The sequence below is a fragment of the Salvia splendens genome, chromosome 1 (genome assembly GCF_004379255.2).
Source record: "Salvia splendens isolate huo1 chromosome 1, SspV2, whole genome shotgun sequence".
Classification (NCBI taxonomy): domain Eukaryota; kingdom Viridiplantae; phylum Streptophyta; class Magnoliopsida; order Lamiales; family Lamiaceae; genus Salvia; species Salvia splendens.
This window is the reverse complement of record NC_056032.1, coordinates 12,795,371-12,816,586: the sequence shown is the minus strand read 5'-3', so window position 1 is coordinate 12,816,586 and position 21,216 is coordinate 12,795,371. Positions and strand designations below refer to the sequence as shown.

Below are 21,216 nucleotides of genomic sequence, written 5' to 3'. Positions count from 1 at the left end.
GGGCTTTTTCACCCATCTTGATCCACTATAATTATTAAGTAACATAAAGTCACTTAATTTAAACACATTAAAGATGTATTAATCTTCCAATGTGGGATAATTAACACTAGTTAATTATTCCCTAAGCACATGCTCCAAGCTTTAATTAAAAGCTAATTATGCCCAACTTTAATCCACTATTTCTCACTCACCGGAAACCGGATTTGAGAAAGTGAATATACTACATTTATCTACGTAAAATGTAGATCGACGCTATATCATTTAATTTCACAAAATTAAATGTCTCGTCACATTTATTCTTTGGTCAAAACCATTGACCGGGCATATTTAATCCATGATTTTTACTGAACCAGAACCACCCAATGTGTTGTACATGCTCCCCCAGTCGCCGAACGCGTTGAGATCCCACCCGCCGGAGCCGCCACCGCCGGAGTTTCCGTAGCTGGACATTTTGTGATGAGATGTTAGATGAAAATTGGCGAGGAAATGGAGATGATTTGAGAAGAGTAGATGTGTAGTTGTATGTGAAATGAGGATGAATTAGGAGTATTTATAGAGTGAAAAAAAATTAAAAAAAAAGGAAAACCGGCTATTAACGGTAATATTACCGTTTCACATTTTTTATTTTTTACTTTTTTTATTTAATTCGAATTTTTAAAAAAATGAATTATTGCGTCAGCATGACGATGCCCACTCGCGGGACGACGAGTGGGCGTCATGCATGGCCTGGGAGCGTGCCACGTCGCCTCGGCGCGTGGCGAGCTGTCTCGCGTTTCGTCACTGCGGAACGGGATGGGTGACGGGCTGGGGACGAGACGGGGCGCGGCAACGCGTCACGCAGCCGTCCCGTCCATGAGTGACTGGATACGGGCCATCCGCGTGATGCGTTGCGGGTGGCCTGAGAGTTAATTTTATTTTTGTTTAGTGACCAACTAAGTTTTTAACGGGTAGGTGGTGTGATTTCGCTAATATGTTTAAAGTTTTGTCCGCAAATTATTAAAATTCTTACTGGTCTTTATCAGTTTTGCTTGTCACAACAAAATAATTTACATAATAGTGCATCCATAAATATGACTCCGAATCTGTACTGGATTTATATCCGTTTTTCATTAATATCTCATATTTGATCAGCGTAGGTTTTAAGATATGGTTTAACTTTGTAAAACAAATGGATTGGAAAAAGGAATACACTTTAACTATTTATTACTCCTATTATTTTAATACTATTATTTTAATAAAACATATGGAAAAAAAATGTGTCACTTTGGTTGGGTAGGAGGGACTATATAATATTAAAGTTATGTGCATGGAATATCTATTGTCAAACAAAATTAAATTGAGAATAAATGAAGAATGAGAAAGATGAATAAGAAATCAAATAAATAATACTCTCTTCGTTCTCTAAAAATAAAAACTTTTTTTATTTTTGGTCCATCATTTAAAAAGAAACTTTCTATATTAGAAAATTTCTTTTTCTCCTATGGGATGAGACCTATTTTCCGCTAACATACTTTTGTTTCTATATCTCTCTTACTTTACCAATTTTAAAATAAAACTAGTGTCATTTCAAAAGTTTCTATTTTAAGGGGACAAAGAGAGTAAGAAAGAGAAGAAAAGGGGAAAAGAGATAGAAAGGATAAGAGAGAATTATTAATTATTAAACATAAAGACTAAAATATTCCTTAAAATTAAAAATGACAAAAAAAAGGCAAAAACAAGTTTGAAAATAGTGTAAAAGTAACTCAAATGAAATTAAGTTTTTGTCCATAGACCTTTGGCGATATATTTTTTAACATGCTTGATATGTGCAAACCATATTATCCAGGTACCTTTTGTTGTTGTTCAATCTTGAATTTATTTGATGTTTTTGTAATGTCATAAACCGTGCCATAAAAATATGAGCAATTAATATGGTATGAGAATTAAGATAAAATTAGTAAAGTAAGAGAAAGAATGAGAAGAGTAGTTAAAGTAGTGTTAGTGGATAGTATGACCCACATTATCAGTACTCTCTCCGTCCCAAGGAAGATGAAGATCACATCTTCCTTGGGTGACACGAGATTTTATGCAATTTAATTTTGTATGTTAAGTGGAGTGAGTAAAGTAAGAACGTGGGAATAAAGTAGAGATAAAAGTGTTTTCATTTTTTGTAATGAGTCATCTTGTTTGAGATAAACCAAAAAGAAAAGTGAGTCATTTTCAGTGGACGGATGGAGTATTGTTTAATGGTGGTATAAGTTATAAATAAGTTGATGTATAAGGATAATAAATTGGGATAACTTACCAAAAATGGAATGCACATATTATTATGGGATAGACAAAAATGGAAAGTGCACATATTTTTATGGGATGGAGAGAGTGATATTATGTGAGTTAAAAAAAAGAGTTACTTGCCTATAAATACATAAACTTTCAATATTTTTCTAAATTTCCCCGGAATTTTATTTTTTGAATATAAATGCATAAACTTTGAGTTTTTTTTTTATTTTTCCCCAAATGACAACATTGAAACTGATGTGGCAATTAAAATTTAGGCAATGTACTAAAAGGACGTTGTTTTGATTGAACTAATTCAAAAATTAAAAAAATAAAAAACCACTTTATTTTTTCCACTAAAAACCGTCCACCTCACATCTTTCTTCTTTATTTTCTTCCTTCCCATAACACAAAGAGCTACAAGCAAAATTGTTCCCAAATTGAGCATCATCAATGAATAGGTAACCTAAATCAATGATGCAAGACACAAGCAAAGAACAAGACACTGAAGTTTTTTGCAGCATAGCAAAGTTGAAAGTGTGGAAATATATTACTATATCGAAATCACACAGCATTTCGATAAAAAAAAACTCGAATTTTCAGATCATGAGGTCAAAGGCAGAATTTAAAAAATTAACAGTCTCCTTCAAGCGTTAATCATTCCTCCATTCAACTCAAAGATCAAAATCAATTTGGGGGATATTTGAGAAAAAAAAGGAGAAAGATGTGAGATGGAGGATTTTTAGTGGAAAACTGATAAAGTGAATTTTTATTTTTTAATTTTCAAAATTAGTTAAACCAAATACGCCGTTTTAGTGCATTGCCTAAATTGTAGTTGTCACGTCAGTTTCAATTTTATCATTTAGGGAAAAAAAAGATTCAAAGTTCATGCATTTATATTAAAAAATAAAGTTAAATGGAAATTTCAAAATATGTTAAAAGTTCATGTATTTATAGGAAAATTACCCTTATAAAAAAATACGTGGAAAATATAAGATGCATATTTAAGGTATTTTGTAAAAATAAATTGCATTCAACCTCTTTGGACAAAATTTTAATTCATTCGAGACCGTAGACATTTTTGCGCTTCCTTTACATTTTGCATTACAGGGTATTTTAGTACATCTAAATTATTTATTTCGCTCTTTTCTAATTTATTTATGAGTTATATCTTTCATCGTTCCAAACTCTTTTAATTTATTTATGATTTCTATTCTCCTACTTATTTTTTCTCTTTATTCCATCTTTCTCATTTATTTTATTTATCTCTTTTAAAATAATTAATTATACTTTCAAATACAATAAAAATTAATTTATATTATACTCCCTCTGTCCTAAAAAATAGACAAACTTATAAATAATACAAATTTTAATGTGTAATTGGTAAAGTAAGAGAGAGGGAAAAGTTATTGGAATGAGTGTTAGTGGATTATGTGGTCTACACTATAAATTATGTGTATGATCATTATTTGTTGAAAATTTTCCTCATTTAAACTTAGTCTTCTTTTGGTGGCCGGCCCAAAATAATAAACTAGTCTATTTTTTGAATACATGGGGAGTATATCATATTTTAGAAACAAAAATTTCAATAAACAATAAAATTATCTAATTAATACTAATTTTTAGAAAGCGTATATAAATAATTGAATTTAAATATAAACAATGCCGCAAATTGAAATTAAATTTTCATCATTTATTATTTCCATTCGGAGTTTCAAAAATATTAATTATTTGTGATGTATAACTAATATAATATTAACAGACTATATTAAATAAATAAGAAAATATAAATTAGAAAAAATATACTTTCTACATCCTATAAAAATATGTGCACTTTCCATTTTCGTCATTCCCATAAAAATATGGACATTCCATTTATAGAAAGTTATCACAATATATTACTCATATACATTAAGTTATTTACAACTTATACCACCATAAAAAAATTAATAATAATGTGAGTCCCATTATTAACTAACATTACTTTAACTATCATTTTCTTCATCTCTCTTACTTTACCAATTTTATTTTAGTTCACATGTCATATCATCTGCTTATATTTATGGGACAGAAGGAGTAGATGTGAGAATAGAAACCACAATTAAATTGAAAGAGTGAGTATAACAAAAAGAGAGGATAGAAATCATAAAGAAGGTGATAAAAAGAAAAGGTCAAAATTGACCTTGAGGCCGGAAAGGGTAAAATTAATAAGAAAAAAAATATGAAAAAGTATCCCAAATGAATTTGTCCCCTTGTCTCTTATATATAATTTTTTTCGCGAAATACCTCAAATATGCATCATATTTTGTCCGTATTCCATTTTTATAGTTCACTCTATGATATTCCTGTGTCCCATAGAATTTGACCGAATTTTCTTCGACCAATTCCATCAAAATTGTCTATACGGAAACATTTTCTCCTTTTTAATACCTTTTCATTTATCGGCTTCATCACCTACTATATATACTATTTTACTTTCTTTTATCAATTACACGTTAAAACTCGTAATGGTTTATATTTGTGTGGAATGAGTATTTGAATTTGTTTTAGATTTATTAAAAGCACTGGTGGGAAAAATGGAAATTAAATTCGAATTTAAACTCACAGAACACGACAAACAAATCGGAAACATGAGATGCGATTGGATACAATTTGAACATTCGCAATGAGGAATGTGGCCTAATAATTATTCTCACTCACTCCTTTTGCTATTTTGTAATTCAATGTTTCTATCATATCTGTCCTTGGTTGTGTGGAATTTTAATGTCTCTGGAGTAGTAATATAATAATGTTCCGACCACGTGTTTTATATTTCTAGTAGCGATAACATCCACATCCACATCCACATCCACATCCACACTTAACAAGAATTCCATTTGAGTACTAAACAACTACCAGTATAAAATTCTGCACGACCTTCGGCTCTTGTTAATTGAAGTACAATAGTAGGAGTAGTATATATTTTTGTGGCTCATAATTTAGGAGTGATGTTTAGTTTATTAAGTGGAAAATATAAATAAGCTAATAAAATAGAAAAAATGACGCATATTAAATGGCACATAAAATGTTTATTTATGTCAAAGAAATAAAAATGACCCGTATATTTTGGAATGTCTGTAAAATGATTATGATTCACTTAACAATTGATGGAAGAAGTATGACCATATTTGATTGCCAAGATTCTGTCTAGGAAAGTAATCTGATTTCTTAAATTTTAAATTCCTGTGTTTGTTTCCGTTTTTAATCAAACTGAGAAAGTAATCAAAATCCTGAAACAAGGAAAGTTAGTACAACTTTCCAGGATTCTGAATCCTAACTTTTCTTCGGTATTCCTTTTTCCAGTTTTAGGATTCTTACATATTTAATGCAATATAGTACAGTTTTATTATTATTATTATTATTATTATTATTATTATTATTATTATTATTATTATTATTATTATTATTATTATTATTATTATTATTATCATCATCATCATCATCATCATCATCATCATCATCATCATCATCATCATCATCATCATCATCATCATCACCATCATCGTTATCATCATCGTTATTATTTATTACAATGTTTTAAAAATAATTTAAAAGTATAAACCATGCTTAATTTCAGGATAATAAATAACTATAATTCAAATTATCATAATTATAACTATATTATTAATATTTATTTTTATTTTTATTATCATAATAATAATAATAATTTATTAAATAATTTAATATAATTATAATTATATAATAATATAATAATTATTAATTTATAAATTAGTAATTAACAATAAAATTGTAGTGAAATTTTAAATTATAAAATTTATTCAATTAAAAATTAAGTAAATATAATGATAATAATAATAATAATCTTATTTATTATTATATTATTATATATTATGTATAATCCATATTAAAACTATCCATCATAATAATAAATAAAATAATATAATTATTATCATTTGTAATTAATAATTTATTAAATAATAGTATTATTATTTTTTATAAATAAAAAATGATAAGTATATTTTTAGTTTAGTGTTTAAATCAAATATATACTTTCAAATCTTGATATTTTCCAAACACGGGAAAGTAAAGTTATTAGAAATCATATTCCCGGGGATTCATTTTCCCAGGAATAATTTTCCTTGCCAACTTTATTTTCTCGCCAACCAAACATGGCCTATAAGTATTTTACAAATATCAGACGCAATTTCTTCAATCTTAAACAATGTACTGACAATGCAATGGAACGTTGTACAGTAGCAGCCTAAGGCCATCCGCAACGCTGTCACTTATCCGTCTCTTAACCGTCCCTTAAATTACTATTCATGGGCCCCACTGTACTTTTTTACTCCATCTCTTAACTAAGGGACGGAACCTGCAACCCTCCATCTCTTATCCGTGCCTTAAATTACTATTTATTAAATTTCATTTTTTATTTTTATTTCTAACAAATTCAATTAATAAAAACGCACTCCATTAAAAATAAAATAAAATTACAACATAAAATAAAAATACATCTTAGAATTAAAAAAATAAAAAAATACATAGTTATAATCCTAAAAATATAAAAATTACATTATTTAAAATACAATTTTATAGAAAATGAAAAAAACTACTCCGCCGGCGAATCATCCCCCGAAGGCGGTGGAGGTGCACTGAAGCCACCTGGAGGCGGAATACCAAGTTGTCTTGCCATAAACTCAATTCCGGCAAGATATGCTTGGTATTGGGGAGGCGTCATGCGGGAAGTGTCCGCCATTGTGGCGGTCATGTCATGGACATTAGGGAGTTCGAGGGTGCCCCCGAGCCCGCATGGCTTGATTTGGCTTGGCCCCTCCTCTCTCTAGCCATCTTTGCCGCATTTCTCCCTTGCGGCTGACGGCGCCCACGGGAGGACCCCCCGGCATCGTCTGCCGTGCCCTCAACCTCCTGCGAGGCAAACTCTTGTGCGGCGCTGCCCGAACCGCCCTCACTAGACGAGTATTGGCCACCCGCCGTGTGCTTCGTGCGCTTCGAGGTCGAGCCCGAGCTGGACCGGACACCGCCGGCCCACCTTTCCTCGTCTTTGACGACCTTCCAAACATCGACATATCTGAATTGTTTGGCGGTATCGTCGTAGTAGACTCGCAAAGCCGACCTCAGAATGTCGGCTCCCGTGGCTCCGCTTCACTCTTGTAGATGGCGCAGAATTTTTTGACCTCTCTGTCGACTCGGTCAAAGTGAGCGCGAAGCTTCTTATATGTGCGGCGGCGGGACCCCTTCGGCTTAATCTCATGGTAGGCCTCGGTGACCTTTTCCCAGAAGCACTTTCGGGGTTGTTGATTCCCGACGATGGGATCGTACGAGACGCTGATCCAGGCTTTGTTGTAACGACCCGCTAAGCCGATATTATTGGAAACAATATTATTAGCTTGATTATCTATATCAGTAACTTTTAGGCGATTAAATCCGAGCTACGATAGATTGTTGTTGTTGTTTGACGATAGGAAAGTGAATAGAACACGTAAATATATTACACCTATATGAATATAATAAATTTAAATAAATAAATAAATAAGATCCCAAAATCAAAATTTTAATGCCCGGTACATTCAACAAAAATTCAACAAAATTAAATTTATACATCATGCGTTTTAAGAAAATCGGGTACTTCAACGAGGACAGCCACGAACAGGAACCGAGTATACCTACACCAAATTAAATGAACAAGCGAACAATTATCAAATAATTACGTTAATAAACAAATATATATAAATAAATAAATAAATAAAGAGATAGAGGGCAGATACAGAGGATCAAATTTTTTTCACACAGCATTAAATGATGCATAAATAGGTTGCAGTAGAAGCCATCATTCTTTGACATAATATTTGAAGGATACGCCACTTGACATCTATTATGTATAGGTTCAATTCATTTTCTTTAACTCACCCACACCACCATCACACAATCATTTTTCACTCCACCACTGTTAAAACCGTTCCTTCCCCCTCACTCCATAAATCTCTCCCACATCTAAACCAAATCACATTCCCTCTATAATATTCCTTTCACAGTCAGTTTTCTACTATTCTGTTCTCTGCATCAAGAAAACAAGACTTATTCTTCTCAACTTCAATTCAAGGTAATTTGTTCACAATCCCATGAACACGAACCTCCACATTTTAATTTCATGATATCAATTCTTGAAATGACATTGAGGAGAAACTGACAATTGAAATAGAAGCCGAGAAATTCATCGAGTTGCTTCCTTTTTTTTTCACAAATCTGCCAATTGAAGGTATACACTTTCCCACCCAAATCCAGTTCTATACTTGTACATCTCATGAAATCAGTAACCGAAGCAAATCAATAATTCGGACAATCTAAATCAAATAATCGAAATTCAATTCATGAAATCATATTAAGAACTTATCTTCGGGGCTGTTCGGATTGATTTGAGGACGTTTCGGGGTTGGTTCGATGATGAACGATGGCTGGGTTGGACGGACGGCAGCGACTGCTTGAGAAGCCCACACTTTTCGATCATAATCGTCCACGCCTTGACGGCGGCGGAGGAGCTCGTCTTCGTTGCCGGAGAAATTCTGGAGCGATGCGGCGGCGGAGGAGCCCGACGGCAGCAGCTGTGTCGGGCGATGGAGGGGCGAATCGGCGCTACCGCCGATGGTTCAGCGGCGTGCGACGGAAGGATCGGACGACACCTACGTCGCCGGAGTACAGTGAGCGTCGGACAGGAGACGGCCGACGACTCTGGTGTGGTGAGGTTGGGGGAAGGCGATGGGATTTGGGGGTGACGAGAGAGAGATTGAAATGGTGAAGGAATGATAGGTGTTGACCGAGATGGAGGAAGTAGGGGGGAATCTCTTTTGCTTTGGGCCATCCTTTTTATTTTGTTTGGGCTCCATCTTTTATTTGTGTTGGGCTCAAGTTTTAATTGGAGATATAAGGTGGGGAAATAATTTAGTATATTGGGCCTTGTTAATTGATTGAGGAGAAATAATGTTGGGGATATATATTAAATTGGGCTATTTCTTTTAGGGCCTCACTAAATAAATTGGAGAAATAAGGTGGGCTAAGATAACAATTATCTTGGGTCAAATTAATTAATCCTTGGACCGATAATTTAATTGTTGAGAATTATTTAATTAATTTCGAAATAATTTTGAAGTATGAATAATTTATTCCAAGTCCGGAAAACATATAATTTTTCTTAAAAAAAAGGGAAATAGTTGCGATAATTCAATTATGCGCTTAAATAAATTTTGGGATTTTTGTTCGATATTATGATGGAAAATACGAGGAGCCAACGGAGGAATTATGGGCGTAAGCGGCCGACCGGCATTGCCCCGCGACTCCTCGGACGCCTCGGGCGGCCGCTAAGGAAATGGAAAGAAAGAGGGAGACGACGTTCTCAAGTCACAGGAACAATTAAGTTTAATAAAGAAGTGCTATTAATTAAATTTCCCAATTTAATTAATATGCAAGTTTCTAAAATTTTCTAACGGTGAACAAATGATAAAAGAAATAAAGTAGGGGCATGCATTCCTATAAGTATGTGAATTTCTCGAGTCTTATTAGTACGTTGTTTGTTTTCAAAAGGCTATCTCCATGAGTTAAGGGTGGAGTCTGGAAAATTCAAGTTAAGGAGTTTTAAGCGAACGAGGTGAGCTTTTTTATACTAAAAATACAAATCGTATTTTATGAAAACACGAACACATGTTCGTGATTTTTAAAGATGTTGTCTTGCCATAAATGTTTTTGTATGATGCCTATCTGTTTGGCTAAGGCCAAGTGAATTATGAATGATGATATAAGTCGAATTCGGGTCCCAGTGAGGGTGGTGTCCCCGCTCGGACTAGTGTACACAAGCTACCTCTGACATGTTGGGCAGAGCAGGTGACCGTGGAAGGTGGCCACCTTCCCGGCACAAGGATACCTCTGACATGATGGGCAGAGAAGGTGACCGTGTGAGAACACCATCTCGACGGCACAATGTGGTCAGATATGGCTAAAAGTACAGGAAAAAGGGGCTGCAGCCCAATGTGAATATTTTTAGTAAGCTTGGGCATTTTCAATAACACCCCCGAGTGTTACTGTGATGATGGCTTAACAATATTTTCAAATGTATATGTGTATTTTTCAGCAATGTGTTCACTGAGTACTTTTTGTACTCAGCCCTGCATATATTTTTTAAATGTGCAGGTTGAGCAGCGAAGTGGTGGAGGAAGTGCTATTGAGATAAGACATTTAATTCAGTCAGATTTTGACTCTCGGAGGTTCATGTCTTCATACATGGAACCGCGTTCATTTGCTTCCGTTGTGCATCTTAAAGGACTCAAGTCTATTTTGTTCAAATTCTGATATTTTGAAATTTTTACAAACAATTACTCGAGTTTTCATGATCGAGTATCTTTTGTTCTATGTATCAGCACTTGATTAGTCATGTCTCGCAACCAATGTTTGATTTTATTTTCCCTAAATTCTTTTCCCGCTTCTTATACCCCACCCCTAGTCACGGTTCCCCGACTATGCTATCCTTAGCAAGTGCGGTCGTGACAGTTGTACACGGCCAGCGTTTCTTTGGGACTGTACGGATGTCGGCCTAGATCCTCCTCCTCCTCGTCCGCCTCCGCCCTGGAGCTTCTACCGCCTCGGCCTCCTTCACCGCCTCGGCTTCCTCATCTGCCTCGGCCTTCTTCCGGAGTGGGATCAACAGAATAATCCTCCTGAATCTGGGATAATCCCTGCGAATACCTCGGGGCGGAGGGACGAACGTATGCATCCATATCAGAATGGGGTGGTTGGTACCCCCGGCGTCGACGAACCGGATCCACCACCCAGGACATTGTACATGTCCCCCAGTCGCCGAACGCGTTGATGTCGAACCCGCCGGAGCCGCCACCGCTAGAGTTTCCGTCGCCGGACATTTTGTGATGAGAGGTTAGATGAAAATTGGAGAGGAAATGGAGATGATTTGGGAAGAATAGATGTGTATTTGTGCGTGAAATGAGGATGAATTAGGAGTATTTATAGAGTAAAAAAATAAAAAAAAATAAATAAACGGTAATATAACGGTAATAATACTGTTTTTCATTTTTAAATTTTTAACTTTTTTTAAATTCAGATTTAAAACAAATGATTTATTGCGTCAGCGTGACGATGCCCACTCGCGGGTCGGCGAGTGGGCGTCACGCATGGCGCCGGAGTGCGTCACGTCGCCCTGGCGCGTGGCAAGCCGTCTCGCCATCCGTCACGGCGGGACAGAACGTGTGGCGGGCTGGAGACTAGACGGGGCGCTGCAACGCGTCACGCCGCCGTCTCGTCCCTTAGTGACGGATTACGGGCCACCCGCGTGACGCGTTGCGGGTGGCCTAAAAAGTTTTTGTATATTTTCCACCCATTTATCTATTTATCACATAATTGAGTTAATTTTTATTTGAATATCCTGTATTATTGTATGCACCATTATAATCCAGACCTGCAATTGAAAATTGAGGAAATTAAATATAGTCAATCCAATAAATCAATAATAGTTACACATTTATTAATTTACTAATAATTTTTTACTCAAGTATCGGGTCACACTCGTAAACTCACTTGGAATAAAATGCTCATAAACGTTGATTCTTGTAAAAACGAATTGATGGTTCATAACTCAAAAGTCACGACGTTGACAGCTAATTGCCTAATTGAAGTTTTTCATTTTCAATTTATCGGAATATTTATGCATTTTGCCAAATGCCAATCGACATTATTAGCACACGTGAAATCAAAAAATACTCCATCCGTCCCACAATAATTATCACTCTTTTTCATTTCAGTCAATCCACAATAATTGTCACAATTCATTTTTATCATAAATAGTAAGTAGGTTCCACATTCCCCTAACTCATTTCACTCACATTTTATTATAAAATCAATATAAAAAAGTGGGTCTCACATTCCACTAACATTTTCAACCAACTTTTCTTTACATTTCTAAAAATTGGTGCCCACAATAAGAGTGTGACAATTATTATGGGACGAATGGAGTAACTTTTAACAAGAGTATTGCATACAGTCACTGTAGATTGTAAATCAATTCGAAATTCATTCGACAATTTACAACTATCCGATAGTTTCAATATACGCTAGCTAGATTTAAGATGAAAGCACGTGAAACTATTTTATCAAATAAATTCCTCACATTTTATTATAAAACTAATAAATAAAAAAAGACATCACATTTCATCAATTTTTTTAACCACATTTCACAGTATTTCTTAAAATTTATGTCTAAGTCAAGTGGGACAGTTAATGACATGAAGAGAGTAGAATGTGACACACATGCAAGGCTAAAGAAATTTCAATGACTAACTATATAAAGGTTTCAATTAACGGTGAAAAGGAATAGGAAAACATAATTTAAAGACAAATTTGAATAAGGATGACATTCAGCTTCGTGGCATTCTTCTGATTAGTACTGTCCCTTATTATTATATTATTAAAAATTTAAAAAAATTATAAAAAATGACAAAATAAAATAAAAACAAATAAACAAAAGTCATAAATTGCAATTTAAAATACAATAAACTTTTAGGAAGGTTTGAAATTTTGGAATTAGAGAACTATGTTATTCTCATCATCCATGATGAATAACTTAAAAAAATGAGAAATTGTAAAATAGAAGAAAGATTATATGTGGAGAGAAATACAGATAACAAAAATATGAATTTTGGTATAATTTATATATATACTCCCTCCGTCCTAAAAGTTTGTCACGTTTGTCTATTTTCGTCCGTCCCACAAAATTTTTCATATTTCACTTTTTACCATTTTTATAGGAGATCTCATATTCCACTAACTCATTCTCACTTACATTTTATTATAAAACTAATATATAAAAATAGAACTCATATTCCACTAACTTTTTCAACCACTTTCCATTACATTTCTTAAAACTCGTGCCCGGTCAAAGTGTGGCAAAATTTAAGGGACGGAAGGAGTATATCACATTGGTCAATACAATAAATTAAGGGAGAGACCACTTGGTCTTATTTTATGCAACAGTCATAGGAATAATCTTTAAGAGAATTTTCATTGTAACCATTAGATACATATAAGTGTGATTTGACTGATTTGGCAACTCTTTATGATATATACTCATATCAATCATGTGTTAATATAGTACTCCCTCTGCCCATAAAATGTTATCCATTTTTTACTCGGCACGGGTTTTAAGAAATGTGAAAAAGTAAGTATAAAAAGTTAGAGGATTGTAGGTCCCACATTTATATATTAGTTTTATAATAGAATTTGAGTATAACGAGTTAGTGGAAAGTGAGACCATCTACCAAAAATGGAAAAAAAAAAACAAAGTGGACAACATTTTGTGGACTTACCGAAATGACAAAACTGAACAATATTTGGGAGGTAAAATGGATTCTTTGGTATTCCACTTTTATATATGTGTAGATATCCCAAGTATATAAATACGCCCAAAACCTTAAATCCTCTTTATTATTCTAAAGCCCAAAACCAAATTTACCGAAAATTGCAACCCAAGTGTATACTTAAATAGGCCCAAAACCTTAAATCCTCTCTTATTCTAAAGCCCAAAAACAATTCGCCTTTCTTCTTCACCGCTACTGCGCTTCTATTCTACATCTGTACTTGCTGCACACTATTAACCCTCTCTTCATTATTACTTTAATTAGATAATTATATCTCTATGTCTCTAATTTTACCTATACCTTCAACTCTATTTTGCAATTATATAGCCGCTTCTAATTACATGTATTTGCTAGTATCTTATAACTACATATACAATTTCAAGAATATTAAGTTTTTCCGTCAATACTTGAATTAGTTTGTTCCATCAATTCTGGTAGAAAAATTAGTTTTGATCATTCTATAATCTATATATATTCGAGATTAGTCGCTAACGTGTGCCGCATCACTATCATCCCATTTTACAAATTTCAAAATTGATATTCCTCTACTTTTTTGGCACTGGTAGTTTACCTTAAATTGGAAACCAAATTGAATGAATTTAAAGGGACCCCCAAACATTTTATGATTTAATATTAGATTCGATATTTTTTTTCTCAACTAGTCGTTTTTTCGGTTGTTTATGGGTTTGTTATGGATTTTCGACTTATGTTAAAATATTGACTAGATAAGGATGAAAATGAATTTTATCATATTCCAATTCAATATCTTAATTTTTTTGCTTTTAATGTATGTAAGTTATAAAGAAAGTATTAATAGTACTATTTATTACCACTAACGTATCTACACAATAATAGATGAAACAGAAAAAAAATAAATGAAACAGAAACGTCGATTTATTGGTTGAGCATGAGAAAACTTTTTTTTTTAGAATTATTAAATACATATGGTATAGATCAGAAAGCTACTTGAAAGGAGAGTGATAAACGTGAAGAACACAATGGCCATTGATTGTGGAAACCAGACATTTTTGGCACGTCGCTTTTTCATCAAATAATCAAAACATATGTGCCTTCAACAATAAAAATACACGAAACACTCAAATAAAATCATTATATACGTGGACTACTTTTCTTCTTCAATTATTTGGTTTAATATTATAGTATAATATTGGTATATTATATACACTTCTTTATCTCCCGGTATAAATTTTATAGTGAATCAACATAATCTTGAGAAACAAAGAAGAATTTGTGAGAATTGAGAAACGAGTAAGATAATCTCCAACTATATATACACCAAATCTCAATTTTGATGTAGAAAACTGCTTCAATTATATTGCAAATTCAAACTCGGTTTTGCATTTTTCTTTGGAACAATTCGTAATATGGGTGTGTAATGTAGCATCTCCAAATATTTTGTGAAACTTATACTAAAAAGTCGTGTAAAATTTGAATTTGATGTAAATGGTTGGAATAAAATTACTTTTTAGTGTTACATATATTCAAAAATGACTTTGAGTTTAGTACGAATGGTTGGAGAAGCCCTAGGATTAGACGGATTGACAGTAATTAAATTCACGATATTACATATCAAGTTGAATGTTCATGGAAAAACTAATACTATCTATTTTCGAAAGTAATAATAATATTAGACGATAATAACCCTAAATAAATAAATGTATTTGTATCATAAGGTTTTATTGCTGGAATGCAGGATATTGAGTGTGTATGTCTTGAGAGTATATTGGTTAACACAATTAAAACATAAGATTAAGCAATGTTGTCCTTTTTTAAATAATAGAGTGGATAATTAGTAGTAGTAGAAGTTAAAGCAAATACAATTTGTGTTAAATGGTAGATGAAAAGCGGTTATAGGTTAGCTTAAACCAACCGAATCTGGCCATCTCTACTTTGCTTTAAGTTGAAGTAAATAGAGGAAGTAAAAGTGATCAAAGTAGCACACGCTTTAAACATGCAACCCACCTTTGCTTTAACACTTGCTAAATCGTGACTTCGCTGCCAAAATCGTTCGACTCCACTTTATATATATTTCCTTTTATCAACATTAATTTTGTGCACCCCTTAAATAATGACTTACCCTTGCATCTACATACAATATATTAATTAAATATTCAATAGTCTGTGTCATTTATCAATGTACGGCACTTCATAAATTTCAACTAATACAATCAATTAAACAAATAAAAATTTATTACTCTAGATGCATCCTAACACTAATAATACTGGTTCACTTTAGAGTGACCTAATATTGTGGCCTTGTGAGATAATTTATTGACCTGCTGCAATATGCATTAGACATAAGCTATTTAATCTTTTTGAAAAATAAGCGGTTTTTATTGGTATAGTAGTAGTAATATTTTTAATAAGCTATCAACCTTTTAAGATAATACTAGTAATATTTTTCTTTATTGGTATAAATCAGTTTACTAGAAGCTATTTAATCTTTTTTAAAAATAAACGGTCTTTATATCTATATACTTTTGGTTAAGATTAGCCACTATTACAATGCAAATTGAATTCCTTGTGAAATTTAGGAAGTATGGTGTAGTTCTAGGAGAGGACTTTGGAGTTTTTTTTTGGAGTATTTTATAGTTTCTTCGGGTTATTTTTCTCGTCCTAATATTTGCCCTTTAGGTCCACTAATAAAACTAATGCCCTAGTGATAGTATATGAAGTAATCCATCCATCCTACTAGTGTAAAAGAGATAGTACGGGTTTCAATTTACAATTAGAACAGTAAGAGAGATAAAAAAACTAATTGATGTATATTGTTAGTGTAAAATAAATTCCACTTTATCAGAAAGATACAAAATTTCTTAAAATAAAAAGTTTCTAATTTTAAGAGAAGCATCAAAATAAAAATAGTTTATATTTTTAAAAGAAATAATTAATTAGCAATATTGTTTATAAATTATAAATATACATATAAGTCGGACTCCGTAATTGTTTTCAGCACATAATTAATATAAAGGCACATATAATTAATTAGTAGTGTTAGAATATAATATAATATTCTGAATATTCATGCTCATGATCACCAGATCACACCAAATATATGTGTATACATATAATAGCAAGCTGGATAGTGGAATGAGGCGGACGACTCGATAGAGATAATCCTTTTTTTTTTTTATATATAATTACAGGAGTATACTATTATTTTAACGTATAGCGGTATAGTATTTCATTTTTTTCATTTTTTTCATTTTTTTATTTTAATAAATATAGAGTGACGGTAGTTACATAAGCATTAAATGTGCAAATATTCATTGCGTCGACTTAAATTAGGTCTTGATTACTAACTGAAGTGCAATAATGTTTTTCTTTGAGATAGTAGTTGTTGCTTTTTTTATATAACAATTTGTGTTAAATTAACACAAAGATTATGATGTATGTTACACGTTTTAAACCATTTAAAGAGATGTACTCTCGAATAATATACAAGAACAAAATTGATAAAATAATTCTACCTATTAAAAATATTAGTGCTAGCTTGTTTCATTTTTTTTTCAAAAAAACATTGAATGTGCATGGAATTTCAAGTTCTAACTCTAAATCCCATGTCAAGTCGTCCTGGTCGATCATCACAATAAAAATTAATAGATCTCGAATAAAATAGCAATATGGAGTATTATCTAAAGATGAAGTAATTGCTCTTTAGGTTCAACAGAATCACACCCGATAAGTTGTTATCAAGTAGAGGGGTTGATACGAGTATATCTACGGAATATTATCATATCTCTATTATTTAATATATTATTGATTTAACGTATCTTTCCTATTTCTTGATCACTAAGTTAAGTTATTAGGGAGTATTATAAATAGGAGTCTTTGTTATCTTTTGAATTAATCATTAAAGAAATACAATTTATCTCTTTATCGTCTTTTACTTTTCTGCAATTTACTTTTCAGTCTTTGTTCATCGGTTGCTCGACGGAATTCCTTCCGCGAACGGACCTCCTTTATCCGGCGATTTCTCGCCATTATTCTCCGATAGAGTTTACTCGTATCATCTGGTGCTTTCATTTCGTGCTCATCTCCTAATTCGACCCCAAGCTGATCTCTAAGTGCGAGGAAGACACGCCCACATATTTTTTTCCATTATCAGTTCTTCGGTCTCCAGCATAGCCAACCTCTTTCAATCGACGATCCAGAGATGCTAGCACTGGAGGAAATTGGTCAGGCCGCCTATACACCATTGTGCTTCAATACGAACGTACCAGGCCCCTATGCACAGCCGAGTTACTTCAACGCTGGAACCCAGTCATGGCAACCTCTCTATCAACAGATCCGACAGGTCTCACAATTCGACAGACCGTTCCTCTCGCCACTGCCCATGCCGAGCCCCACATAGTGTTGGTACCCCCAGAGCCAGAACGTGCAATTTGGATACTCCTATCCAGACCCAGCGCACCTGATTCCAGCGCCTCCCTTTAGTGTGCCAAGGCCCTCTTCGGTGTCCTACCCGCGACCCGAACCTGACCCACCAGACGAGCCTCTACTATACACTGCTGCACAGTCGCCTTACCAGCCCCTCCAGCCACCATCGCCTCCATACCAACCGCCTTACAACAGTGTCGGCCATATGGAGCCCCTTGACATGCCATGTGATTTGGTGATGCCGACTTTGGAACCGAACCTACCGGAGGTAGCCTTGATTTCACAGCTTGAGCATCTGACTGTAATTGTCAGAAAATTGGAGTCTTGGATGGATGCAAACGAACGTTGCGTGGGCGATCCACACGCCGCGACGAGCCATTGCCCCACAGCCGCCCCGCTGCCCGCTGCAGCTGCTGTCACGTCCTTGAATCTTCCCCAGCCAGCTCCTCCGTGCAGCCCCGGTATCAGGGGAGATGAGGGCTAATTGTTAGACGATGACCCACTCCCATTAGCTTTGACCTCTCAGTCGGTCGACTCCGATACCAGTCCATCATCGGTCCCTCACGTTGTACTTGTTGTTCTCCCCTGCTCAATAAAAATGGAGAGATCAGAGGGTGTGAATTCTTCTCTCGGCAAGAGAATAGCTAAGGAGAAATTTCACAATTTTGATGATTAAAGTTTTAATGATGAAGCAAATTCAAATGATGGTGATGTTGCAAGAATGAATCAGCGACCATCTAACATGAAGACGGTGAAAGTGAACAGAAATTCTGGGAGCCTGAAGCAAGAGCTTGAGACAATTATGCCCCAACTGGAAGATGAGAGAGAAAACAGAAATGATAGGAAGAGCCAATTTTCAGAGGTTATGAATCAAATTAATAGCATCTCTATAGAGCTTGCTAGTTCAACGGAAACAAGTTTTGTTGAAATATTTGTTGATGAGAGTGCTTTGTCTGTAAAAAAGTTGGTTGAGCTTCGAGTAAGAACTGGAGAATTGGTTATGAAGGATAGTACATTCTTTCATACGATGGAAATATTGAAAAAGAGGGGGCAGAGGCAGATTTGTGTATTTGACCCAGGAGGGATACGCTATTTGGTATGTCGTGGTTCCACCTTGAGAGCAAGGTGAATTTTAACCGTGGGGTAGTTGATACGAATATATCTACGGAATATTCACATATCTCTATTATTTCATATATTATTGATTTAGCGTATCTTTCCTATTTTTTGATCACTAAGTTAGGTTATTAGGGAGTATTATAAATAGGAGTCTTTGTTATCTTTTGAATTAATCATTGAAGAAATACAATTTATCTCTTTATCGTCGTTTACTTTTCTGCAATTTACTTTTCCGTCTTTGTTCATCGGTTGCTCGACGGAATTCCTTCCGCGAACGGACCTCCTTTATCTGGCGATTTCTCGCCATTATTCTCCGATACGAGTTTATTCGTATCAAGGGTGTAGTGGATGCCAATTTTTATATGATTTTATTATCTGGTGAGGAAGGCTTTTATTTACTTATAATTCTCACAAATTATAAAATATTCCATGATTTTTATATGTAAAAATTAAAAAGTTATGGTCATACTCCAAACAAACTAGTAAGCATTTATAACATTTCATGAAAGAAATAAACCCGTAACAAAATTGTAATGTTAAATATATTAATTTCTTGATAAATAACGCAAAGTCTAGTTGGTAGCAAGAAGTCGATAAATAAGCATTAATATAAAGTAGAAAAAATACCTAATTTTTTGGAGTGTGGTAGCTAGTTGAGAAAAGAGTTGAGTGTGTAAAGTTGGAAAGGGCAAGGAAGATTGGTGGCTACAAATCTATTACTTCTTATTTAACTATTCACGAGCTTGGCTTTCCACTCCACACACTCTCTCACGTTCACCATTTTAATTAAATTACTACTACTACTACTTAATTAATTAACACTAAATATTTATATAAGTATTACATGTAACCCTTGTATTCCCATCTCTCTCATTCCACACTTTCACTTTCCCCTCACTCCAATCCAAGATGAAAGAATTATCGACCTCCAACGATCACATCATCGCCAAAGGGAAACGCACGAAGCGGCCACGCCCCTCCTCCTCCGCCTCCGCCTCCGATGTCACTTCCAATTTTTCTCCCACCACCTCTACCGGAATATCAACCAGCACCGAAGAAGACGAAGATCTCGCCAACTGCTTGATCCTCCTCGCCTGCGGAAACAGGAAAGACAGCATCAACGTCTACGAGTGCAAGACTTGCACCCGGACTTTCTCCTCCTTTCAAGCATTGGGCGGCCACCGCGCCAGCCACAAGAAGCCTAAACCCGCCGCACAATTCAATCCGCCTCCGGAAAAGGATGAATCGGAAGAAGAAGCAGAATCGAAATTCGTTAAAATCAACACCATTACTCTTTCACCATCAAGGCCTAAAATCCACGAGTGCTCAATCTGCGGATCCGAATTCTCGTCGGGTCAGGCGTTGGGAGGCCACATGAGACGCCATCGTTCCTGCCACAATACGGCGAGATGTGGCGATGATCATCAGAAGGCGAGAAATATGCTATCGTTGGATCTCAACCTGCCTGCGCCGATCGAGGAGGCGGAGTTCCACGCCTTCTCGTCCGGCCAGAAGCTGCGGCTGGTGGATTGTCACTACTGAGGGGGTTGACAATATTAATTGATGTGAATAATTATTTTTCTTTTTTCTTTTTTTAGTACAATTCTATGGTTTAGGTTAATGAAAGTTATGGAATCATAATTAAGTGGCATTACTCACACTTGACGTTGTCGATCATCAATCTTTGAATCGAGCCAAGCCAACTATTTTGTTTGGTTGGTTTTTACGTTAGGAATTGAAATATATTGGAGTGATCAAGTGGCTACAATTCATGGTTGCCTTTCATTCACGAAAAGTGAGTGATGAGGCATCTTTTTTATGCTCTTTTTGTTTCTTATTTATTTATAGTTTTCATGTCATCTTCTTATTTTGTATGTTGAGTAGGATAAGAATGGGTTGTGCAACAATCCAAACTTAGCTAGCTAGGATTGGGCATAACATAACCAGCACCACAACTAAAAAGAAGTGGGTTAGTTTCTATGTTTTCACAAATTAAAATAATACTAGTATT

General features: G+C 34.4%; 1 protein-coding gene across 1 annotated transcript; it reads left to right on the top strand.

The window, feature by feature from the left end:
* Positions 1-19,962: 19,962 nt before the first annotated feature.
* Positions 19,963-20,959, top strand: LOC121797317 (zinc finger protein ZAT5-like). The gene has a single exon (XM_042196073.1). The coding sequence runs from the start codon at positions 20,115-20,117 to the stop codon at positions 20,745-20,747; it is 633 nt and encodes a 210-aa protein (XP_042052007.1). The 5' UTR covers positions 19,963-20,114; the 3' UTR covers positions 20,748-20,959.
* Positions 20,960-21,216: the final 257 nt, after the last annotated feature.